The following is a 27315-nucleotide window of genomic DNA, read 5'->3' on the forward strand; positions in this document are numbered from 1 at the left end:
TATATTAATTTAAATAATTGTATTTAACTAACATGATTTTGTATTTTTAAATGTTATAAAAGAGTAACTACTGAGTTTCTCGCCGGTTCTCGGTAGAATCTACTTTCCGAACCGGTGGTAGCTTCACTTGGTTGTAGAATGACGATTCAAAAGTGCTTGTAAAAGTGATTTGATTTGAATGAATAAAACATGAGACATTCTATATCGTGGTGTGCGTGTGGCGTGCGGCGTGTGTGGCAGGTGTCGGGCGAGGGGCGCGTGTCGGCGGCGCGGCCCGAGCTGCTGGCGGCGCCCAGCCTGCGCGAGCACACCAGCGTGTCGTGCCCCATCATCGAGCAGGCCGAGACGCGCTGCGACGTGCGCCTCGTCGTCAACGGCCGCGACCCCGCCGGCGTGCCGCTGCTGGCCGACGCCTAGCCCCGTGCGCCTCTAGTCAATGCCCGCCCGGACACCGAGCCAGTCTGGGCGACTTCTACCGAAGCGGGGAATGCGGAAGTTTCGCGTTTACGTGACGCCGTCGAATAGGCGTTCGGTAGTGTTAATGTGATCTATGTCAGTATTATTAAGAGACCTTGTTCAATAGAAATTATTTAATAACATTAAACTCTTATTTCACAATTGACGGTAACATCGTTTTACTTACACATATTATTTACAACAGCATTTCATATACATATAGCGCAATATACACTTAGAGGGGAGTCCGGCGCTCAGACGGCGGACTCGCGGTCGAGCAGGTGCGGCGCGCGGCGCAGCGACGACGACGTGCTGCGCGCGCCGCCGCCGAAGATGCCCAGCAGCCACGAGCGGATCGCGAAGCGGGGCATCTTGGCGCCGCTCTTGGCGTCCGCCACGTTCTCGAGCGAGCGCCACTTCTTGTAGAACTCGATGTAGTCCGAGTCGGGCACCTTGCGCTTCGGCCGGTCCAGCTTGTTGCACAGGCTCGCCTTGCGCAGCAGCGGGCTGTCCTCGTCGGCGCGCGGCGGCTCGTCGGGCAGCCCGAAGGCGGCGCCGTTGAAGAGCGAGGACGAGACGGTCGCGATGGCCACCTCCACGTCCAGCGAGCGCGTGGTGTGGTGGCGGCGCAGGCGCCCGCGCGCCGACAGCACGTCCAGCGACCGCGCCGGCCGCAGCGCCGCGCCCGCCGCGCCCGCCCCCGCCGAGCCCGCGCCCGAGCACGCTGTCGACGACGCGATCGAGCTCAGGGCGCGTCTGCGGCGGATACGGACGTCAGTCGGTGGCGCCAGATTACACACACACTTTAGAGGAAAAAGTAGCCTGACCTACTTCGGAAGTGATCACTACAATTATAATTAAGAAATGTATTTAAATTACGTACAAAAAAAAGCAGAAATAAAAAATCACACAGCAGTGACATCCAAACTCAGCTAAACAATTAGTTGACATGCGTACAAAGGTACACTCGTTAGAAGCAAAGTTAGCATGACAGGAAGCGCATGGACCTGGAGGTGGGCGCGAGCGCGGCGCGGCGCGCGGCGGGCGACGCGGAGGGCGGCAGCGACGCGCCGCTGTGCAGGCGCTGGCGCACGCGGGCCTCGCCGCGCAGCTCTGCGGGACAACCGACCGTATATACGCTGGCCTCCGGCGCCCGCTGCGGGGCTTTGCGATCGAAGCGAGTGAGCCGTTACATATTCGTGAGTCTAAGACGGAACTCGAATTTCCATGCGAGTGACGTTGCAAAATGCTCTCAAAAATGCTACAGAAAATATCTTCAAACGTGAAAAAACTTATGTACGAGCGAATCGATTACCCGAAATGGAGGGATGTCTGGAATCCGTCAAGCGAGGGCTTCTCCTGGGCCGGCAGAACAGAGGGCGTTCCTCCCCTTCTACGGGCCTCTTCTGTATTGCCTTCTCCGTCGCGCCGACTAGCCAGTACGTTTGGAGCTAAAGAAAGATTTATATCGAATTTAATAATAAATAATTTTTTGACAGAATTGAGATGGGACCGCTTTATTGATCTCTGGCAACATACATAAATAAATTAAGACAACCTCATGGATTTCAAAAAGTTTTGTCCCTTACCTGTCCTTTTCCCTTGATGGGAATAGTCCCGCGCGGCTCCACGACGTACCCGCCCAGCTTGTCGAGCGCCTGCTTGCAGCTCGGTGAGATGTGTATGCGCAGCGGCTCCCCGTTGGACTCCATGCGCGAGGCCGTGTTCACAGTGTCGCCGAACAGGCAGTAGCGCGGCATGGTCAGCCCCACAACGCCCGCCACCACCGCGCCTGCGAAACAATACGCCACGGATATGACAATTTAATTCATATAATAATTTACATTTCTTTTTTACGTTTAATCAATTATTGCGGGGAGGTGGGGGCATGTAATAGTGTCCTCGCTGACTCTACATCAGAACCAGCGCAAGTTTTGTACAAATTAGTGGATGGTGTTTTTAAGAATCGATGTAACTAATCAATTTGTTAAGTTTAATGTTTTGTAAGCACTATGAGGGTGGCATTTTCTTACAGAAAAAACCCTCTTTAAAATAAATGAAAAAAAAAAAAAAAATTTACATATTGGTTCACTATTGATTACGTATTAAAATTTCATTAAATTCAATTATTTATTTATATTGAAAAAACTAATTACCTGTGTGTATCCCTATCCTTAATTTTAAAACTTCGTTCGGTCTGTGGGATATTTTGTGACTCTTTACAGCATTTAGCAGTTCCAGCGCCATTGATGCGATTTCTCCCACGTGTCTGTCGTTATTTCTTATCGGTAGGCCGGACACCTGACAATTTTAATTAAAGCACCTCACATTTACAAAATACAACCAGACAGTGCCACACAATATATAAAGCGTACTTCATTAGATAGTTACAACAACAACGGCCTGTAAATTCCCACTAAAGGCCTCCTTTTGAGGAGAAGATTTGGAACATATTCCACCACGCTGTTCCAATAAGGGTTGGTGGAATACACATGTGGCAGAATTTCTATGAAATTTGTCACATGAGGGTTTCCTCACCGTTTTCCTTCACCGCTGAGCACGAGATGAATTAAAAAGACAAATTAAGCACATGAATCAGCGGTGCTTGCCTGAATTTTAAACCGCAATCATCGGTTAAGATGCACGCGTTCTAACCACTGGGCCATCTCAGCTAGATTTCACAATGCAAAAATTAAAAACTACATACCACCATATAAGCATCCCCGATGGTTTCGACCTTGTACACGTCGTATCCTCGTATGATCCTGTCGAACACAGTGTATAGGTCGTTGAGGAAGTTGACGACCTGCAGCGGCGTGCTCTCCGCGGACATCGCGGTGAAGCCGACAATGTCGCTGAAGTAGATCGTGACCGAGTCGAACGACTCCGGCTCCACACCCTCGCCCGTAGTCAGACGACGAGCGACTGATCTGAAACAATATCACGAATACGATTAACATTCACCGTGTACAATTTAGTGCTTTACTACCACTATTAACTATACAATTTTAATTACTATTTACTACTAAATAACACATGAGAATTAAAAAGATAAAATGTAAGTATGACATTTTCATTAATTAAATATCTTAAATTTGAAATAACGATTTAGTTAAACATTATTTATGATTAGATATTAGATATTAGATTCTTAGGAAATTCAATAAAAAAATAAACAAATATAACCCGAAAGTCATAGACAGTGAAAAGTTGACTAGTGTTTTTACATTAAATCATAAATATGCCGAATGATGCACTACTAAAAATCATAATATCTACATTTCTACATAATTAACATATTTATAAAACAAGAATAATATAATTAAATACTAATAAAACAATTGCTGCTGCATAAATGTATTTAGTAACTTGAAAAAAACTCACAACAATGTCCTCTTCCAAATCCACACAAGATTAAATTAAAAGAAAATATTGAGCACCCTGTTATAATCAAAAATATATTCCTGTAAATTACTTACGTTATCAAATAAAAAAGATATATATTAAAAACATGCTAGAAAAGTGTTAAACATTACTATGTAATATTGATACATCTACGTATGGACTATGTTAAGTATGATCGAAAGTAAGCTACGAAATTGCCAACACCGACCAAAATGCACATGTTAAACCACAACCCAAGCAAGCTTAGTATCCACTATCGGAAAACCTAATTACAATAATAACTAGTGAGAAGCGACGTTCCGGCACCTACAGCATGAGACCAACTGAATTAACTACAATCACCAGTAGAGAGTTAATTACCTCAAGAAATTTTCACGACATTTCTATAATGGATTCAACCCCCACATCTGGAAAAGAACACAAGTACAACAAATTGAATACAAATACATTTTTTTTTTCCTTTCGTTACGAGAGCATGTACTACTGTTTTACATCAAGTCCATGTCGATGGAACTATGTGTTGACTTTTTAAAACCCCGGAATAGACGAAATGAACGGCTATTATGACAAAAATGCCGCACAAACTCTTATGTCATATTTAATTGTTTTGTAATAAACAAATCGTATCGCTACTGATGAAACACAGATTCTGCACCCTAAGCAACCCTAAGCACCCAAAACAATATATCCAATCGTATCAAATGTATATATTTATATAAAATTTACAGCGTATCAAAAAATAGCTCGTATTGATCATTGAATAGAAATCATTTTATAGTATGAAATGAAGTCAAGTAATGACATAATGAGAACAACTTGACTGGACTGAATGTAAACCAGTACCACACCGCTGTGTCGGCCAGAAGCGCGATGCGGCTTGTTGTATTTGCGTCTTCCTCGTCTGTGCTTACGTTAATATTAGTTACAACATTACGTACCTTCATTAGTAACGATTACATCACCTCGCTTAAGACTGAATCCAAATCTAACATGCACATTTTCTTATTTTATATAAACTTCTCAATTTTAGAAAAGATGTACGAGATTATACTCATTTTATATACAGCGTGATATGGTGTCACAAATATGTGAAACAGTTTTTACAATTCTGCTTGATTTATCACATTAATTTAATGTACAATTATTAAATTTCATAGGATCCTTTTATGAACCTTGTAAGATTATTGTATGGATTACAAAAGCAACATGAATGTGAGCGTGAAAAAGAGATTTCGTTCATTGAATATTAACGATGTTTGCACATACGAGTCGAAGGGGATATTTAAATCGATTGTACATTTTAAAACATACACAACAATTAATGAAGCCACATTGAAAGTTAAATCAGGTGACATTAAAACCACATCGATGCCAGAGCATTCGGAGAAGCAGACGGGGGCCACTTACTTTGGGAGCATTCTGTGGAGCAAGTCCTCCGTCTTCTGCTTCTCTTCGATCAGGAGCCTCGTTCTCTCATTGACTAGTTCCTCTAAATTATTAGCGTACTTCTCCATCATATCCATCATTTGATCCATAATATTTCTAGATCTACGAAGTGAAAAAAAAAGCGAATTAATATTTCTCACTGAAATGGAAAAGGAGCCTCCCACTTCATATGACGACCTCCGTGGTCGAGTGGTGTGTACACTGGTTTTCATGGGTACGCCACTCTGAGGTCCCGGGTTCGATTCCCGGCCGAGTCGATGTAGATTACCATTAGTTTTCTATGTTGTCTTGGGTCTGGGTGTTTGTGGTACCTTCGTTACTTCTGATTTCCATAACACAAGTGCTTCAGCTACTTACATTGGGATCAGAGTAATGTATGTGATGTTGTCTCGTATTTATTTATTTATTTATTCCTTATAACTGAACCCGGCGCCCCAGTACCGGGGCGGGGCGGGCGCGACACGCACTTGCCGGACTTCATCTTCTTGAGGCGCGTGCGCAGCGCGGGGAAGTCGGGGCGCAGCGCGGGGTCGTCGGCCCAGCAGTCGCGCATGGTGGCCAGCACGTAGTCGTCGGCGTCCAGCGCGCGCGTGTCGGGCCGGAACGCCTCCTCGCCCTCGCGCCGCGGACGCTTCACGCGCTCCACGATGTCTGCGCACACTTACTACTGTGATACCATATCTCACTTTGCAGTCGAATGCTCTACCACTGAGCTATATCTGAGATGGTCCAGTGGTTAGAACGCGTGCGTCTTAAACGATGATTGCGGGTTCAAACCCAGGCAAGCACCGCTGATTCAAGTGCTTAATTTGTCTTTATAATTCATCTCGTGCTCAGCGGTGAAGGAAAACATCGTGAGGAAACCTGCATGTGACAAATTTCATTGAAATTCTGCCACATGTGCATTCCACCAACCCGCATTGGAACAGCGTGGTGGAATATGTTCCGAACCCTCTACTTAATGGGAGAGGAGGCCATAGCCCAGTAGTGGGAAATTAATGGGCTGTTACTTTACTTTTTTTACTTTTATCTCACTTTGCTTCGGAGATTATTCTACATTAGGGAAGACTTAATAACTTTTACCCAAAAAATGTAAGCTGTGTTTCTTTCACCGATTCTGCTCGAGTATCAAATTCTTCACTATCAAATGTAATTTTAAGTCGGACGCTAACCTAAATGTGAACATTTTTGAATCTCTTGACTATGGTACTGAGAGTACCTAGTGCGAGCTTAACGCTTATTACATTAATTAAATAATGAGTTTTGTGTCGTTTCCTCACCTTTGGGCTCCAGAGTAGTGGCGCCGAAGGGTCCCCGTCGGGCGATGATTTCGTACAGAATTATGCCAAAAGCATAAACGTCACCTTTCTGCGTTCCTCCGACGGTACCGTTCGGATCATCTAACTGTCTCAGTAACTCTGGCGATTTCCATAGTAAGCCTGCAAACATTATGATGATTTTTCAAAACCAAATTTGAGAAATGCACTTTGTTTATTTTTGGAGAACATAAACATCTCTCGAGAAAACGATCGCGAACATTACGTAGTAAATGCAAGTTATAATAAATATAGGGCAATTTCATTAGACATGTGATATGTAATGCTCGATATGATACTGACTTACTGAGTTTCATGACGTCACATCGACGGTGTCACAGCAAGCAGTTTTTTTCTTTTATGGTATCTTTTATAAAGATTGCAGAGGTAAAAGAATAACATTGCCATGGATCGTGACCACATTATTTGTATCTCTTTTTTATGTATGATCTGAGTTCAATATAATAAAAAGCATCTCAGGACTAACTCACCTCTATAATATTGATGCTCCCCGATGAAATCATTTTCAGCGCAATACCTCAATTCATGGAGCCCAAAATCAGTTACCTAAAAAATAAAAATATTATCATTTTTTTTTCAATTAATTCATCAATATGAGAATACGTTAAATTAATCTAGTAACTAGTTTATATTATCTGTTATTACCTGAAGCATCCACCTCGATGTGACGACGCAATTCGAAGACTTGAGATTTCCGTGAAAGATTAATGGCGATGAATGAATAAAACTCATACCCTGAAATCAAATTTATAATTAATTGCGCTTCGGCCGCCGACAAAATTGCACTATCGGTGTACGACTGAAGCAATGCGACGCAAGCCGAAGGGATCTCGCGGGAGATAAGACACGAATAACGATATAAAGTATAACATGATTAATTATTACAAATACGTTGCTTAAGGCGAGTTGAGAAAGTAAGATAACTAAAATGAGAACATACGTGTTATGTTACTCAGAAACGTTGACGCATCTCTTGAGACAAAGTGAATTTCGGCGTCAACAAAGCACTAAGAATGAATCATTATTATCGGAACTGTATATTTTGGTAATTATGTTATACATAATATAAAAACGAAAATAAATCATTCCCCGTCACAGCATACTATAATAATAAATTTATTGAAACAATACCTTAATGAGATCGTGCACCAGAGAAGATATAAACATCTTATCGAGCTTTATATCTTCGTTTTCAATTATATCCTGCAAAAACAAAACATACATTTTAGTAATTACATTATTGAACGAAAAAATATATAATTTATGTTATATTGCTACATCATGGAACGAGAAAAAGATATGATTGCTGTTATATTGCACTAGTTTTGTATTGTGTTAGACAAGAAAACATAGCCAATGTTATTACTTGAAGTTAAGTTTGCTTTACACCAAATTTCATCAAATTAGTTTCATTAATTTGGTTGGATAAAGCGACAGACAGCAGACAGACAGACGGACAGTTACTTTCACATTATATATTAATATATTTAAATAAAACTAGTTATTACGGATTTTAATCGCGTATATTATTTATTTTAGACATCCCGACGTTTCGAGCACTTTACAGCGTTCGTGGTCACGGGTAGACTAAGGTGGCATTTGTCTATTTGAAACGTTGAAAAAAAACGTTTGAAAGTTTTATTTAAATGTGTAATAATCGCGAAAATTTAAGACAACATTATTAATATATATTGGTACATCCATGCGGACGTCGAAATATTCGCAAGTACAATTATTTAGGTAAAAAAATCTAAGGAGATATGAGAAAGATAGAGCGAGTGACCGTTTGGTCGATGACTCACATACAAGCTGCCCTTGGCGCAGTAGTCGGTGATGAGCAGGATTCGCAGCGGCTCGATGACGGCGCCGATGAACGAGTTGAGGTTGTCGTGACGCAGCTCGCGCAGCAGCCGCATCTCCTTCATCACGTCGCGCGATATGTCCTGCCACACACACTCAAAGTCACTACCGCTATACATACTATTATACAGAGTTTGCTTATCGTGATACACTAATCACTTATTATTTCACCATACATAGAGCCTTGGAAACTGAAGCTCATTTACGCTACGATAAGTGATGTACTTATTCCTATACAATATACAAATAAAAAGACAACCCTTTTTCTACAAACGACGAACCCACCCAAAAAGCTATATCACCGTTATGAATGCCTACTCCAATGGCAGGATACACAAACCTTAAATATGCATATTCCATGCGATTCATCAATAATACTATCTGTTTTTATGCACTAAAAACAGTCCTTGGTTAATATATATTTATCTACAAAACAATACTATGCTACTAATTACTTTGAGTCACTTACATCTTACTTCCAAATTCTCAAAATTTTGGCAATATTAAAAAACCATTGAAATAGGTTACAGAGCAAACATGATTAACTATGTACAAGCTACATAATAGTAATACTAAAATAATACTTACTTTCTTTTTAGAGAATTTCAATTCCTTTATTCTCACTACGTTTCCCTTGTACTGTGCCGTCGTCGTAAATATCTGTGTACAGCATCTGCTCTCACAAGATATTCCACTAGCTAAACTTAACTGTAAATAAACAAAACACATTTTAAAACAAATATTTATAATGATATATGTCTTATATATACCACAACTTATATAATATAGTCCATCTTACCTTACTAGGCGACAACATAAGACCGCTACCTAAGTAACCGGCTATTTCTTGCTGATCTATTTTCCACAACAATCCTTCTATCTCCTGTTCTATTTTCCACTTTCTATAAATGCTTATAGTAACTACGAGGGCACAGAATAAAGTCACAGCTAATGTCCCCGCTACCACCAGCGACGTTATCTGCGAGTCGTCCTTCGGACATTTTTCATTGAGGAAACCGCATGACGGTTCGTCTTCGGGTTTGACGCTATCCGGCCAATCGATTGGCAAGCGGGGATTTAATTTATATTCCTGTAACACGAATAAACGTTTTTCAAAACAAAATTCAAAATGTGTTAAAATAAATTATCCACGACTATATAGAAAATAATAACAAAAATTGATAATTATATAATATTATTTTAGCGTCGAAACAAAGCACTAAAAATAGTGTTTCATATTAATTCTATTGTAATATCATAAAACTGGTAAGTTTGTATACGAGACAATATATTTTAGTTTTACTCAACTTGGTTGAGATAGGTTTACAGGATAATGATAATATAACCTCAGAACGATTCTTATGTGCGCAATGCTATATACTGTACTAAGAAGTCAATTTTAACTGTCAATTTAGTTTATTGTTATTCATTTGTATTCGAAATAACTTACAGATGGTATGTAATTAATAATTGCCTTAGTTAAATATAAAAGAAATAAAACTGTACTTAATGTTGTCTTACATTTTTGCGATTATTACACATTGGAATAAAACTAGTTATAACGGATTTGGAATAAAACTAGTTATAACGTGGTCACGGGTAGACTGGACAGTCTACCCGTGACCACGAACGCTGTAAAGTGCTCGAAACGTCGGGATGTCAAAAATAATTAATATACGCGATTCAAATCCGTTATAACTAGTTTTATTACAAAATTGTACTTTTTCTTCAATTCACTCAAATATGCTTCCAAATATAAGAACATTTTTGTTAAGTTTATTACAATACAATATTATTTTGCTTGTTGAATATAATATGATGGTTAGGTTGGAAGATTCCGTGACTCACAGGAAATTCCCGACTGCTCTGTTGGAAGTGTCCGACCGGTATCATGCTGTACGTGCAGTTGACGTCATCGTCCGTGAAGTTGGCGGGCTTGAAGGCCAGCACGGAGAAGTTACCCTCGGAGTCTGCCCGCTCGTCCAAACGAATCGACATACCGGATACACCTATGCAATGTGAAACAACGGGTTAAATATAAATTATATGTTATTACTAGAAAACGAAATTATTTAAACAAATTGTAAGAAAAATTGTCCTTTAGAGTAATTATATTCTACGAAAGGCATTGTAATTAAATATCAAAATAATTTATCGTTTGTCGAAATATTATGAATTGAACTTACTTCTAAAAGGAGTAATACGAATCATTTTGGAAACAATGACAGATCCACTGGTAGCGATGCTCATTAACTTTTGATATGTAATGGTTTCATTTTTCTGCGTGGTTTCCTCTTCTATGAGACTGTGCAGGGCGGTCGCGTAGAGCTTCACAGAGTCATACAGGTATGCGGCGTATATCGACACGAACTGAAATGCACAATCATATCGTCATATGAAACATTCTAGAAGAATCGGTCTCGAGCGATCCTTGGATACGGTGCGTCACCTTATTGAACCTGTTCTCGAAGACGGCGGGCAGCGGGAACTCGAAGGGCTTCATGCTGTTGTAGACGCGCACCTTGCCCGTGAAGTACTCGTAGCTGCCCTCGGGCTCCGACGACACGACGACGAGCAGCGACTGCGCGCGCTTGCGGAACTCCGGCGTGTTGGGGCACACCAGCTTCGACGCGCGGTCCTCCGTCTCTGCCGGGCAAGCGCAAACCGTTATTTCAATTCTATTTTTAAAATATCTGTTGCGCATTTACCAGATATTTCAAGTCAGTCATAATAGGCTATTTGACTGGTTTTTAAAATTCATTTTATATTATTTAGTAGATGTTAAGGAACCCAGTAAAAGTTGATTTTTTTATTTCTAGTAAATATTTGCCGAAAACTATCATATTCAAAATTCCATATTTAAATAACGCGCGAAAACGCTACTTGGACAATATGGCGCTGCAATGGGGTCGGTGACGTCACTTTGCTGTATTTTAATCTGTGCTACATATAGTAAAAAACCAAGGTTTACAAGTAAGTGACTTCATCGTAAGCCTTCATCATAAGACTTCATAATAAGATTATAATAATTCATAATTTATTTTTCGCATTGTCAAATAGCCTATTCAACCACATTTTTTTTATATGCATTACATATTCACTTTTGCATTATGCATATAAGGGTTCAAATTATCGCAAATAGTCACCCCTATTACCTCCTAACGGCAATACGTCGAATTACCAGTAACTCTGTTTATAATTAGACTACAAGTTGCAACAAACCTTATCAATATATAACAAAGATCTACAAATTCTTGGTAAACCTTTGTTAATTTTATCCATATATATTTAAAAGTGATAAATATAAGCATATGTTTAATAAAAATGTAGAGCAACTAGAATACTAAAAGAATAACAACTATTTTAAATTTTCTACTTACTATTCGAATTGCTAGTATAAAAAAATGTCATTAGATCCTGACCAGTCTATCTTGGACCGTTATAAACACAATAAAAAATACATATAAACCGTATTTTGTAACTGAAAATACTTACTTATTAAATATTTTAAAGAATCTTTCGGCGAGTATGTCATCATATCGACGAATATGACCATGTACTCTCCCTTCACGAATAACTGCAACGATTCCATGGCTGTCATCATATCTATTAGGCCAGCGGTTGAACCCAAGAACACATATACTGAAAGAGACGAGCTCAAATTATACAAATGGCAAAAACAATGGTTCAATATACATATAACATAAACAATAGAAGCTGAGATGGCCCAGTGGTTAGAACGCGTGCATCTTAACCGATGATTGCGGGTTCAAATCCAGGCAAGCACCACTATATATATGTACTTAATTTGTGTTTATAATTCATCTCGTGCTCGGCGGTGAAAACATCGTAAGGAAACCTGCATTTGTCTAATTTCTTCGTAATTCTGCCACATGTGCATTCCAACAACCCGCATTGGAACAGCGTGGTGGGATATGTTCCAAACCCTCTCCTTAATGGAAGAAGCCTTATCCCAGCAGTGGGAAATTTACAGGCTGTTACTTTACTTTATAAACAATTGTAGCAACGCGCTTTTATAGTAATATTCTTATTTACCTCTCTATTTAAGCTTAAAGCTTGTATTAAGAGTGGAGACAACAATGGCCTAAGGTAACTAGATCAATACTGACTCCTTGGGATATCAATGGAGTCAAACTATTAATTTATTAATAAATGATCATTGAAACTAACTCGACGTCTATCAATTGGTCATGTTTTTACCCACCCATACTAAATCAAACAAATAACAATATATAAGCTACTTTATAGCTCTACATAATCAATGAATATTTCCAAAGCCGGATTGAACCGGATTTCTCGGTAGAAATGCCATCTCCAAAAAGGTAACTTAACATTAACATGGTAGATTAGCCAACATTTGACTGCATGTAAAAGCCTACTAAAGTAATTATTGTCTATGTGTGATTTTAATTTATTATAAACGTGCCATAATATAAAGTGTTACCACAATGTGCATTGTTATTAACTATGTTTGAATGAAGGGTCCTTTTTCCGAACCGATGGTAGTGTTTAATTTGACCATCAATAAGAAAGTGTAATGCTTCTACGTTGAATAAAGTAGTTTGAGTTTGAATAATTTGGTTAAAACTTGATTGGTTTGTGACGTGTTTTTTATATCTTATTAGTAAGTTTAAAACTTGTGTTCTCAAAAAAGTACGTGCCGTACAGCCGATGGAAAAACAAATAAGACTTACTTCGAGTCCTGTTCTTAGTGTCCTGTATGAACTGGTACCAGAAGCCAGGCGCGCAGCAAGTCATCTTCTCTTCACAGCACTTGAAGCCGTCAATGACCGGTCTTTGGTGATTAACGGTCATGTTATTCTTCTTCGCGTGGTTCTCTAACGTCAACGCCACCGTCACCCACGACTCCTCGTATAGGATCGAGAACTTATTCCATCTGTAGTATCGAAGCAACGATATGACAGATTTGGTCGCCTGAAATTTTATTTACATATCGTTTAAATTTTACTGTATAATCATTATAACCAAAAAATATTTGAAAGTTATCATTGCCAACCTGCGTATCGGGAGGTTCCAATCTTGCGAAGTTCGAAAGCGTCGAAGTTTGGTAATCTGAACATTTCTAGAATGTAAAAGAGTTTGATTAGCAAAACAAACCTGAATATTCCAATTTGTGTCTACAAATAAAATACATATTTTTTCTAGAACCATTTCATAAAAAATATAAGATCGTAAACAATTCGTATAGAACCAATTCCCTCGATAAAGGCTAAATATAATTATGAATATTACCATATAAGAAATGCCTTTAGGTCGTAATTTTATTAAGAAAAGCATTCTCAAGTTTCATCGCGACTCACATAAGATATCATCGGCAAGTTCCGTGACTGGGCTATGATAGCCTCGGTGTGGCAGCGACCCTCGGGGCCGAAGAAGGCGACGACACCCGAGCAGCTCATATCGGTGAGAAGGCGCGTGGCCGTCACCGTGTCGCACTTCGTATCCTTCCATTCCAGCAGCAGTCGCACGTCGGGTAGCAAATCTGTGCAATTGTTGATCTGAAAATAATCGAACCATTCTTGCTTTTTAGAAAGAACACAAATACCATCACATGAATTAAATTAAATTAGTATATTTTCTAGAATAAGAACTTCTATCTCGACCGTTGGGTATCACAAAAATCATCGGAAACGTCAGGAAAATGTTTACATTATATAAATATAATGTAAGTTATAATTTTCACTATTGACTTACAATATGCCACTATAACTGTATAAAATTATACGAAGAGTTAACTGGCAGTATAAACTAAACCATTGCAACTACTCAGAACTAATAACTAATAACATAAAGAGTCACAAAGTAAGTAATCAATGAACACCATCTGTAATATATAGAAACTGTCTGCCTTATTCGTAGCCGTGACACACAGTAAATATTTGCCGACCGAAATTGGGGACTGGGATGTCAATATTTGAAACGATGTCAGTTTACATTCGAGAGTATTGCCTTAATGTAGGTAAAAGAAAGCTTTCTAAATTAAGTAGTTTCTATTCTATATAAAACATTTCAGACGAATGACATTCCATTTCTTTATAGTTTATTTTTATTATATAAAGAGGAAAAATTATATCTATAATGTAATCAACCATCACCAAAAAAGGTCAATTAATACTCAAACAAACCTCCTCGAGGGCCATAGAAAGGGCCCCAGAGATGGCGAGACCCTGTCTGTCTCTGTGCTCGCCTTTTATTGAGGGTAGGTATCCGATGGTAAGGTTGTACTTTTTAGCGGGTGCGGCGACCGAAGGCCCGGCCAGTAGCCCCAGCGCCGCGAGTAGGAGCACTCGCGCACCGTGCCACATGCCGTCGCCTTCACCGCGGTACTAGCACCTGCAACAAACGCATGCCATCGTTATACTGCTGCCACGTAAACAAGTTCCTGTATTGATTCTAAACTTAAAAATTAAGCGTCATCGCAAATACATAAATTACGACCAAGTATTTAAAACACACACTAAAAAAAAGTCACATTACATCAACGCTACGCATACAGTATGATAATCCACGTGTTATGTTTTGGTTATAAATTATACATATTATATGTCGAGAATAATTAATAAATATATTTATTATGACTAGATAAATTTATGACAAGTACATTTTAGGTGATAGATAAGTTTAACATATTAAATCATTCCATATCTTCAAATTTAACAAAATAAATCACACTTAAACCTTACAACGTTTTTTTATTTAATACGGAAACGTTAATTTTGTTATCAAAATGTAAATATTGTAGCTAACGACTCAAGACGATATAATTAGTACCCGCGATAATGATAGCCAATGACTAAAAATAGATTAATAAAAACAAAGGATCGTTACAACTTTTCTGTTTACTAAAGCACTTTTACCGTTGCATTACATTTCCAAGTATATTACAAAAAGCAACTCGACTCAAATGAAACGTATACATTGTGCAAAGAATATAATAACAAACTAAAATATTCAAGAATTCTACGTTCTAGTTTTGAAAAATAACGTTACAAAATGTAACTATAATTCTATCTGGATAGAATATAAAGATAAAATATTTTAATGACATTTTAAGAAACTATTCAATTTAACCGTAAAAAGATCGAAGAATTAATGCTCTATAATCTATATGATAGTTTTACTATCATATTTTACCGACGAATTGTGCCATATGATGCGAAATGGCCACCATGACTAATGCGCCAAAAACCTTGGGAACTATTATGTTATGTCGCTTGTGCTTGTAGTTATACAGGCACACTCAATCTTCAAATAGAAACATATTTTTACTAAGTATTGGTGCTTGGTAGATAGAATACATGAGTGGACGGCACCTAGCTAGACGGGCTTATATGCCGCGTCAACAAGTATATTTGATTGTTACTGTTCTCAAAGAAAAGGTGAGAATAATTGAGAACATCTATTTCTGTAAGTTAATAAAAGGAAGACTTCCTGTGGCGCGTTTTCCGCCCTCAAATGTAGGAATTACTTCCCTGCTGTCAACTAAGTAATTGGCTCGCAGCCGGCGACCGATTAAACCAATTGACATGACGTTATTTTGACAAAGTGACTCCGGCGAATACGGTTTTATGAAAATGAGCGACCCAACTTCTACCGCTTAGTGTCCAAAGACCAGTGCAATTAGTCATTGACGGACAGTCTATAGTGACGTAAAAATTATTAGTTGTATTATTACATTCATTGAAACAACTGATAAAAAAGAAAGCAGAATACGACTTCATTAATTATTTTTTATCTTGAACCGTAACAAATACTAGACACTTATCGAATAATTGGATAGGCGTATTTACTTAGAAATTTAATTAGTAAGAATCACAGCTAAATATTGGGCTATTAATTAGTGATTTACAATTAAATACTAGAATTAAGTATTAAGTAATGTACTTATTAAATTATCAACATGCATTAGTTACCCTAACAAAGGAATTTGGATTTTTATGTTAAGGTTTTAAACAACATTTGCGCCCCATTGAAAATAGGTGATATTGATTTACTTTTTAAGCTGAGTCTAATTTTATTACGCCTAATAAAATAATTGTCATTTTATGAAATGTTGTTAAGAATAATTCAATACGTATTGATTGTCAATAAAAAAACACGTAATAAACGTACAAATAGAATAAACTCTTTTCAAATCCGTTTAAATAGAATTCTCATATCATGATACCTTATAGTTAGCATAATATAATATATCATATGTTTTGTGAGATACAGTAATTACGTCAACGCAATCAGAGAGAAAATCGCCGAACGGGTGTTTACGTGGCGAAACGCTAGCAAAACTAAAATGGATAAAATCTAAAATCTAAATGAATGTATTGTAGATCTTAAACTCATTTCACGCCATTAACGCCTCTTTATACCGGTATATTACATGAACACTGTTTAGGTGACAATGTAAATTCTTATGTAATATGAAACTTAACTCAATTTTATGTAATATTATCTGTGGCAGTATTTGAATTTATTGCCTATTTATTATGTTACCTTCCATTTGTTTTATACATTTTATTAAAATAATTAAAAACAAAAATACTGCCAATTCTATTCATGCTTATAGGTTTAACTTTCTTTTTAAAATTATTATAACCTCTTTAATGTATAATTTAAAAAAAAATAATGATCAGATAATACACTTCTTTGACTCTAAATGTTGGTACGATTCTTGTTCTGTGTTACAAGATATAGGCTAACAGCAGCAACTAGGATAGTGGTGGTACAGAAGCGCGGGCGTCGGACGGATACGGTGCAAACCAGCAGCGACACCGATCTCGCCTTGAGATAACGTCAGCGATAACGCTCCGAGTTATTTTTAGACATTAATAAAAAGGTAATGTAGCTAGATTAAATTTTCGCGGAATAGACGATATTTACAGGAATCTACTTATTTAAAGAACTTCAATAAAATGCAGCGATTGAAATAGATTTTATAAAAGTGTCATATACATATATTCAATTTCTGTTGATTCAAGTCTCTTGTAGAAAACGGTTTGTCCCTTTTTAACCTCTCTCAAGTCGAATTCAATAATTATTATTATGTTACTCCTTCACTACCGAGCACGTGAGTGGATGTATTTTGTAGTTTTCGGCTAATGATGTAAAATGATAGCATCACATACTGCAAAAAAAAAATGATAATAATTTCTTCTTTTAGCAGTAATAGCTCCAAAATTGAATGCATTTTCTTGAATTCTTCAAACCTCGTAGGCGTGGGAGCTTTAGTGAATATTTTTTTGTGTACCATGTAGGAGAAAAAAATATACATTTTTTATAAGCATTAAAAGAAGAACCAGAAGAGGAAATGTCTTTAGATTTCCGACGTCTTGACACATGTTTCAGATTTCAATTCATATTTATTTATTTATAATACATATAATCAATATACTCCAATAGCTACATCATATGGTATTGGTATCTGTTTATTATTTTTGAATATTCACTAAATTCAGAAGTATAGCCTTTTCCAATGAAAATAAAAAAAGATAAGTAAACTACAGATTTACTTATTTCATACGCCACTAAGTACCTTAACTAATTATTTCTACTTTAATTTTACTTCCACAATTCCGAACAAAGTTTCATCCACGTTCAAAATGCCACTTTTACACAAATCCAGAGTGAATATCCTAGATTAATCAAGCCGATTTATCAAGACCAATGATATCGCGTCAATTTGCTGTCAAATGTTGTTTTTTTGATGTTTTTCCTGTTATAGTAAGAATAGAATATGGGATAACTCGCATATAAATAGAAAAAAACTTTAAATATAAAAAACAATCTACTCATAGGCACATCAGGTGGTATCCATTGATGCCTTCGGGAGTTGATGATAAAACTTCCTACAATAATTAAATTCAAAATGCCCTACGATGACCTAGGTGACTAGATATCGTAGTCAAAAGTGATGCTAAGCACCAAAACAGTGCACTAGTCGAATTTGGACATTCATAATAAAGTAGAACTGTTGAAAGTGAAATGGTATCTATTCGGGATTGAAAGTGCTAAAGATGCTGCGAAGTGCGCATCTAGGTGGGTTTTATGGTACCACGCTAGCGTTTGGGTACCACATGGTACCGTGCGTATCGAACGGAGACACTTCGTTTTTTTTTCTTACAATTATTCTCTCAATTCGAACTTATGTTATTTGCTGTGAGGGTGAAATAAGTGTGTGCCTATTACAATTTCGGTAACAGCACGTTAGCATTCATACATAATTTTTGTCAAGGGACGATTTTTGACAGCTCTATCTTAAAGTTATTTTGGAAATTTCAATATCTTGTGATAATTATTATTTATATTAATATTTAGTTTTTGTTATTGTGCTAACGTCTCAATGATCGTAATAATTCTTGACTTTCATTCAATACTTATTTATCTTATCTAACCAATATCAGACAAGACAAGTGTGACAAGATCCACCAAAATCCATATAAACATTATGACGTAAGCTTAAGATTTCTTTTATTTTTGTTAAAAAAAATACGTCAAATGTTTCAGTTATCATTTATAAATAAAATATCTTATTATTAGAGGTACCACGATCGGGGAGAAGATCACGGAAATTCAAAAAATCAATAGAAAATAAATTTCCTACCCATCTAGCAACGATTCGATTATTCAGTGTCATGCGATACTTTCAGTATTAAAAAATTGTATTAACTATTATTTTTACATGGTTTTCCAAATACAAGTCACATTTATTTATTCAACTACTTTATTAAAAAACCAACCAAGTACTTGTATTTAGACACCGTTATACGTTAATTTGCCTTGTTACGCAATTTGTTAGATCTAGAATGCAACAATATATGCAAATATGCACAAAATTCATTTTAACAACAGTAAGATTGCTTTCACACATTATAAACAAAATACCCCGCTATAAAAGTAGGTACAAAATAAAAATTAATAAAATATAATCTCTGTTAAAGGTAGCTAATAATTTATCTGAACAAGGATTAAAAAGTGATCCGAAAATGGCTTCGCAAATAACCCACAGCTATATATTCATTTATAAAAGATAAAAAAAATGTTATTATGAGTGTGCCGTAGACGACAAACACTTCTTATCGCGAATTGTTTCGTAGGCCTTTTTAAGACTAACAAATTAGTAGTAATTTGTGTTGAAGTATCCCCTAAGAATAATGATATGTTAAAAATAAAGTTTTTAGGATTGCACACTGCCATGGTTCAGCCATTTTAAAAAGTATTTACAAATGTTACAAACAATACAAACCTTCCTGATTTATCACTCTTACTATTAGTAGAAACCGTATTAAAATTTATTGAATAGTTCAGATGTAAAAAAGACAGACTCAGAAAGCGATCTTGTTCTTTACTATTTACATTTATAGGTAATTGAAAAACCTGCAACTTACCATTGAACTGGCACTAAGTAAATATATCTACATTAACGTTGTAATTGCAAGTTCAATCGATTTTAGATAACGATAGGGTTGTTGAATCACTTCATGGCACTAAGTTTAACACTACCTCGAAATGCAACTATGATACGCGGAGGCAAATTTAACAAATATGAAAACAGGTTTCATTTCATTTTTTTTTTCGAAATACCAATAGGAAGTGTTTCAAAATTGCAATCTTCGGTAATTCCATAGAACTAGACGAACCTTTTAAAGAAAGAGGTAACAATTAAATGCTGTAGAATATTAAAACCCAAACACAAACACGCACCAAAATGCAATATCAGTTCAAAAACTCATGCAATTTTTAAACCGAATAAGTACCTAGGTTTGATATCAGTATCCGCGAAGTTCAGTTTCGATAAGATCTAATCTTCGCAATGGCTAATTCATAACCTAATATATATGATTTTCTATAACAAAATAACAATTTCAAACGATTGAAGCATCGTGTCATTTTTATAACGAGCTTATTAAACCTTTAGGCTGTCTTCCTCCACGGTTCTCCATAGTTTTGGCCGTATTAACACTGTGTATAGAATTATTGTCGAAAGCAAATTTAATTTAAGTCATCTCTTATCAGCTAAATCAAATGCAATTCCTAAAATTTTTATTTGGGTTCAGTTTGACAGTTTGATATTTTTAAATGGAATTTAATACGACAATAGATTCATTAGATACTTGCTGCTTGGTGCTCGTGGAAGTTGAATTGGTTTTTTCGACATGAGTGATCTGCTTTTGAAAGTCCCGTCAAAATCGGTCCAACAATTTTCGAGATAAAGCGGAAAAAAATAAATGTATTCAAAAATTTTATTTATTGTTAATTATATATTATAAGTATAACATATTTTTTTTATTTTTATGTATGGATCGTTGTTTTTTTTTTACGTCAACTCATATTCAACGCTTATTCAGACAAGCGACAACCGCGCGATTGCATGCCGTGTTGCGGTTTGGACCATTGGACCGCACGATTCTATTTTAGCTATAAAGCGTCTTTAATATTTCTGAAGAACACCATATTAATAACAATGGCGAGGCAACAGCGTCATTCTAGAAACGCGCACCTATCGCCGTAGTTGAAATGATTGGTGTAATATATTAAATTATTTTATTTTGTTGTGATCGTTGCCATCATTATTTGTACTTATATTATTAATGTGCAAGTAAATCTATCTGTTTGTAAGACAATTACGCTTTTAAGCTACTGAATCGATTTTGACCGAAATTTCTTACGAAACAGTCTTAGGGGTAAATTTGAAATACAAGATTGTAAACAAGTTCTTGAAGCGTCTTTGTTGCAGATTGAAGTTCGAGCAGGTGAAGCCGTGGTTTGCACCATATTATTATAAATATTAGATTTATATTTTTATATATATTCATTTTTAAAAATAATTGTTACTTACAAACATTTTATTTGAAATCCTCTACTTGTTCCCGGATTTAAATCGTAAACCCAGAATAATTTTCCTTTCGAGCCTTTCTTTTAACATAATGTAATCCCTTTTTTTCTAGATTCAACTAAGAATCTCATAACGCTTTTAGAACTGGATTATTATAGCTGCTTGATTGTTTACGAAAACTACAGAACCTCGATAGTTATATAGAATAAAGCAATCTTTACTCATTTCCATGTCAAACTTATACCTGTTGTTCATCTCTCGAATATTTATTTTTGTGCCTTATGTGGCAAAATTATCTACCAATAAGTTTTTGGAAAGTGTTTTTCGGTCGATAAAATATACCCGTGTAAAAGTAAAAGTGTATATTCCCGAGTGTACTCTCAAGATTTCTCTTCTTTGTAGTATCCCTTAAAATGTCGATGTCGACACAATGTTATGATCGGTTGAGTAGTTAATACGTGAAAGAGTAACACGAAATCAAACTCACTTTTGTTTAGTTAGCCACTTTAGTTTATATGGCCTTCGCAATTGGCTAGTTTCCCTAGAGAATACTCACAATGGCCGAAATCAGCTAGGACATAATCATTATCAACACACTATTTTTGCCGCATAATTTATCAAATCACATTAGCATGTAAGGATTTATGTAAGATTATATTTAATCCACGCTAGATTTTGCAAACTCCCATATAAGACTCTAACAAATATACCAGAGATTTGCTCCCACATTATTGTGTTTTATACTTATTCGTTTCGTGTACGCAACTGCGCAGACCACAAATCAAAATAAATTGTATTCAAAATCCATTGATATTAAATAACGCATTTGTATGTAGAGTCTAAGATATTATGCTACTTCTTACAATAGCGTATCTAATACAAATTTTATAAATGTTTAGCGTAACTTCACGTCACACATGCCTTATTCATGTTGAATATTTGTAACCTCGACTTTGGTTACATATTTACTAAGATATAAATAGCACAATGAATATATAAAGCAGGAGGCTGATTCAGCGGTGCTTAGAATTTAATGCATGAGCATTTAAAATATGAAAATAAGCAATTTTGGACGTATTAATAAATTTATATTACGTTATCGTTTATTGCCTAGTAAAAAATATACATTTAAGTAAAATTTCCATAATATATGTATTTTTCAATATAAAAAAGAATCGGAGGTGATTTTGCTTACTATTTTAATCTTATAGGTCATTCTAATAACTGCCGTATTCAGATTTATATTTCTAAACACACCTGGATTGCCATTTAAGAATGTATTTTTTAACTCCATCTTCATAAATAATTCATATTTTATAAGACAAAAATACTTATAGAAGAGATATAAATTTTTTAACGCGCATACTTGCTTACGAAAGTAGGCGCGATTTGGTCTGTCTAGACGTAATAGGCGCCTTAAGAAACAATATTCGGTCAAAATTTAAGCATTTTTAATTATAATAATGATCATTGTTTATTATAAAATACTTTTTAAGATTATTGATTATGATATTACGTACGATTAAAGGCGTAGAATCAATATCAACATTTTTGTTTTGTGCCGTAAACATTCGTTAACGAAAACTAAAGCCTAATCCTGAATATTTATTTAGAACTTTACGTTCAAAAAGAGGTCATGTACAACAACTACCATACAAGAAAGCAACATTGTATAACAATCAAGTTTAATAAGGATTGTCACGAATCTAATGAAATCGACTGCTTATTCAAAATGCAACATATGGATTATGCATATGGAGCAGCTTAGTTTTGGCTAAAAGACATTATAATTATAATCATTTATAAAACCTACTTACTTATATAAGAAGCTAGTACCTTCAATATTGCCTTGCCTTTGCCTTTTGTCGTAACTGTAATGTCGATATAGAACCTGATATTAAATATTATTCAGTTATAGTTCTAATAAGATACACCAATAACCAAGGATCTGTTAAATGTATTTTATTTATAAAATAGCGGTTAATAGTATATTTTATTTAAATTTATTTAAATAATTGTTCTAACATTTCATTTTTGCTTCTACTCTTGTTGCTCATGTTCTAAAGGCCATAAGAGGCATTACCACAATATCCACAGATAAAAACAATTCGAATAGGGTTTTGTATTAATTCGACATTTAAAACGTTTGACAAGCGGAATAGTTCGCGATACTATCGATCTCCAAGTTGATGTTTGGCGTGCCACTCCCAACCACACCCTCCATACAAGATAATAAAAATCGACTACTCTGTGCCGCCCCGCCGGCATACTAACATTATAATATTATTACACCGTTTATATTACTGGGATAAGTGATCCAACGAAATTATTCTTCGTGCACAAGGTTATTTGTTGGCAAAATATTTATTAGGCGACATATGTATCGAATTAAGGAAAATAGCTTTATATTTGGTATACAATTCACTAGAGTAAATTATTTCTGCATCTCTTGATGACCGGTTTAAAATATAATATTATATAATATCTCGCTTTGAAACCTTTACTCATTGAAATAAAATTACATAATATATTTAAATATATCCATAACATAACATCAAATGAAGATGGATCCGTACGCCCAAAAAAGCGTTAAATATTTATGTAACTGCTATTTAAGGACGGCAAATAACGTTTCTCAAGCTATTTCTTGTTATTTTCAAAAACACCGCTTAAGATTTGTAACCATAATAAAATTCAAACGAACGCCTTTGTAGATTAAAAGCAGACATCACATATTTCAAACCCACGGACAGTCTTAAGTTCATCACATTTTCAACCAACATTTCAATATACGTTAATTCTTAAATAAAGTGGTCATCAACACGATTGTTTGATGAAACATAGAGAACCATAAGAGAACTAGAATTCCAAACAGGTAACAAATTTATTATCTTAAAATCGTGGCTGTATGCTAAAATGTAATTTCACTCGTAAGCGGCCATCACATTTCACCTTAGGTTTAATGCTATTTATAATTTGGAATAATGAAAACTTCTCAAAGTTACATAAAATGTTATGTACAATTTTACAACGAAATTATAATCTACTATAAAATAGACATTTCTTTACAGATAATTTTATTTGCCGACTGTTTTACTGCGAAGATGGTTTAATGACGTCTAAGGAACGTAGTACCTATTATGATATAGTATGATCTTTTTCGACTGTAGACATATAATCTCACATTAAAGACTAGACTGCCGGAGATATGACGCAAAAAGGCACAGCGTTTTTTATAATACAAAAATACAGTTTCGTTAGTTCGAAAAATGGATATATCTCGAAAACTAAGTAAAATAAATCATTAAAACTATGATAATTTTAGTGACATCATTTTTTGTTGTTACGGATTATCATGAGCTAGCCTGTTAGCACTTGCAATATTATCACTTGGTTTTTGGGACTTCCTGTATCATGTCTGATGTACATCTAGATGACATAGTTAAAGTTAGTTAGTATTATTTGTGACTATGTTTTATTTTTATGACATTTGTGATTTACGTTTTGACATTATGTAATACTTTCCGCCCAAGGACTAGCCCGCGTGTGCATAGAGGAGACTTATGTTACCTAGTGTAGTTCCTTTTCAGTAACCCCATAATTAGTACGCACTATTTCGTGATGACCATTTCAGTCGTAAAGACGAAAAATTGCAGCAAATAAACACATTTTCGCATTTTTATTCATTAAAACATGTAAAATGATATTGCTTACTTTAAAAACAAAAATGAAATAAAAAGAGTATCAACTAGTGCAAGTAACTTAAGTCTAAATGCAAATGTATGTAAATGTATATGTATGGAATGACAAACTTTTATACAGCTTCTAAATATGAATATATTTTTAGTTATAAAAACATTTAATTCTATCCAGTTTTTCTAGAGAATCGAATAAGTTCACTTTGGTATTGGAAAATTAAAGCAAGAAGATTCATTACTTACTTTATATAATTATAAAAACATGTATTACAAGTTACATACCTGTTATTATTATCAAATTGATATTTATTAAGACATACAAAGAATATAAATTAATAATTTTATTCTAGTAAGAAAACATTTACATTGTTAAATTAAAATAACTTTGTTTTTAATTGGAGTATTACTTGATGGAAAGGTGAAGTAATATTTTATATTTTGTATAAAAAGTGTATATAATATTTATTTAGTATCTTCTCAAGCAACAGATGATTTTATTTTATAAACATTACAAAATACCGATGATATAACAATAACTGTTCAAATAATTTATATTTGGACAGTTATTATGTAACTTTTGTATGAGTTTGTTACTAATCAGATATCAATTAGAATGCAAATGATTGTCAAATTAAAAATGAACACTGGTTGTGTAAATAAAATACCCTGACCAAAAAAGATTTGATTTTGAAAGAAACTAATATTATATAATTATATAAAACAAAGAAATAGCTAAGAGTCATTCAGTCAGTCTATTAATCTTTTGCATGAACCCTTAACATTTTTTTATATTTGACTTATACATTTTGATCACTTTCTGATATCCTGTTGTGATCAGTAAACATTGCCTTACCAAAGTGTTACTGACTCTATGCACTCAATCAAGCTAAGTACCAGAAAACATGATTGATTGATATAGGTTTATGTAAATTAATAATATAACAGGTATGTAAGTTATTAAAAACAGTTATGCAAAATTATGGACAAGTTTTATTTTTGTTCAAATAAGAATAAGAATTAAGAAAATATGTCGATGATGAAGATTTGAATAGATATGAAAAAAATGTTTTTTACAATACAATATTATCTTAAAACAAACACATTATACCTATGACTTTATATCAATCAAAATAAACAGATAATAGGGATCTTTAATAACAATTTTTATAAGTGTTTTGCAAAATTCTGTATCAAGCTTCTAGTTTCGTTTCAGCTTTAAGCATGCTTTCTATATGACTTCACAAAACTGGACTTCTCTCTCGTCTCACTTAATTAACATGCGAGAGATTGTTTCATCTATATATCTAATAAGATTTCATAATGTCTTGTCTATAATGAGATTGATAATAATATTAAAAGAGTTAATTTTAATAATTTAATTAAATAACACTTGTAGAAGTATTTGTACGAAATAAATACAACTTATATACTAAAAAAATACTAAATTCTATGTATATTTAAATTGTTAAACTTACCATAAATATGTTATTATTTCTCTTGAAAATTTTCCACTTCATAAGCAAAGTTACTTTCATCACATTCAGGTGAAATTTTCATCCAAATTATAACTCACTTTAATAATTCATTTACTCATAATAAAAACAGCGTAAGTATTTACAATCGTATAATGTTTACAGAGACATCAGACTCAATACCACAGTCGAGTTCTAAAAATACTCCAACACGATAAAACAGTATGAATGTGTTAAAACATAAAGCAACACAACGATGACAATGAGTAAATGTGGATCGCGAATCCGGATTAACCACTACAGTTCTACTGAACTAGGCATCGATGTGTGAGATGTTCTCAACTACTACAGCTACCGAATGCTTAAATGATAAAATGCAAACACCAAACACATCTAAAATTACATCTCAAATGATACATTGATTTGAAATTGCTGTACACTCAATCCTTAGTTTAGTTAGCAAATAACAAGTGCCTGACACGGGATGTTAAAGTAGGTGTTAGTTACGGAAATTAGTTTATTTAACACTAGAAAGTTGAAAGTAAAATCTTAAAACTGTAGAATTACATATTCAAGTAGACCACTACAAACAAAAGGACAAACTGCACAGAGAAGTACTCGCAATAAATTCAACGTGAGCAAGAGCAACGCAAAAATGTACTGTTGCCAATACAGAATACACCACAGATTGCTGATTTATCATGCAGTCTCGAATAATATTGCATTTAGATGTTATCTCACTCTTTCAAACTAGCCAATAAACTAATTATTGT

At 35.2% G+C, this 27315-nt stretch overlaps 2 protein-coding genes across 6 annotated transcripts in view; one reads left to right on the forward strand and one right to left on the reverse strand.

Annotated features, from left to right (window-relative positions):
- LOC124533852 (guanylate cyclase 32E) overlaps positions 1-624 on the forward strand; it is a 45943-nt gene extending 45319 nt beyond the window's left edge. For both annotated transcript variants that reach the window (XM_047109395.1, XM_047109394.1), the window contains exon 26: positions 241-624. In XM_047109395.1, coding sequence (XP_046965351.1) covers positions 241-417 — 177 coding nt within the window. In that variant the 3' untranslated portion in view covers positions 418-624. The remainder of the gene's footprint in view (positions 1-240) is intronic.
- On the reverse strand, positions 576-27267 carry LOC124533851 (receptor-type guanylate cyclase Gyc76C-like). 4 transcript variants are annotated; one of them, XM_047109389.1, is made up of 25 exons: positions 27110-27267; positions 26546-26737; positions 14672-14879; positions 13847-14044; positions 13543-13608; positions 13220-13460; positions 12000-12146; positions 10954-11150; positions 10691-10874; positions 10353-10513; positions 9304-9594; positions 9093-9212; positions 8447-8587; positions 7776-7847; positions 7290-7379; positions 7115-7190; positions 6588-6746; positions 5775-5958; positions 5269-5409; positions 3164-3386; positions 2613-2757; positions 2046-2248; positions 1772-1907; positions 1464-1569; positions 576-1212 (listed from the first exon to the last, which is right to left on the reverse strand). In XM_047109389.1, the coding sequence occupies exons 3-25, from the start codon at positions 14849-14851 to the stop codon at positions 711-713; spliced, it is 3963 nt and encodes a 1320-aa protein (XP_046965345.1). In that variant the 5' UTR covers positions 14852-14879; positions 26546-26737; positions 27110-27267; the 3' UTR covers positions 576-710. The 4 variants fall into 4 exon arrangements, with proteins under 4 accessions (XP_046965345.1, XP_046965346.1, XP_046965347.1 ...); XM_047109390.1 differs by having other exon boundaries at positions 26546-26746; positions 27110-27243; XM_047109391.1 differs by lacking the exon at positions 26546-26737 and having other exon boundaries at positions 27110-27242.
- Between the last annotated feature and the right edge of the window lie 48 nt (positions 27268-27315).

Source organism: Vanessa cardui, chromosome 11, assembly GCF_905220365.1.
Source record: "Vanessa cardui chromosome 11, ilVanCard2.1, whole genome shotgun sequence".
Classification (NCBI taxonomy): Eukaryota; Metazoa; Arthropoda; class Insecta; order Lepidoptera; family Nymphalidae; genus Vanessa; species Vanessa cardui.

What these genes read in the sequence shown, in the direction of transcription:
- LOC124533851 (XM_047109389.1), bottom strand. Translation starts at nt 14,851, where the DNA reads ATGTGGCACGGTGCGCGAGTGCTCCTACTCGCGGCGCTGGGGCTACTG. An exon ending in CACTAAGAACAGGACTCGAA is followed by an intron (nt 12,147 to 13,219) that starts GTAAGTCTTATT and finishes CGTCTCTTTCAG; the next exon opens with TATATGTGTTCTTGGGTTCA. An exon ending in CATCGAGGTGGATGCTTCAG is followed by an intron (nt 7,191 to 7,289) that starts GTAATAACAGAT and finishes TTTATTTTTTAG; the next exon opens with GTAACTGATTTTGGGCTCCA.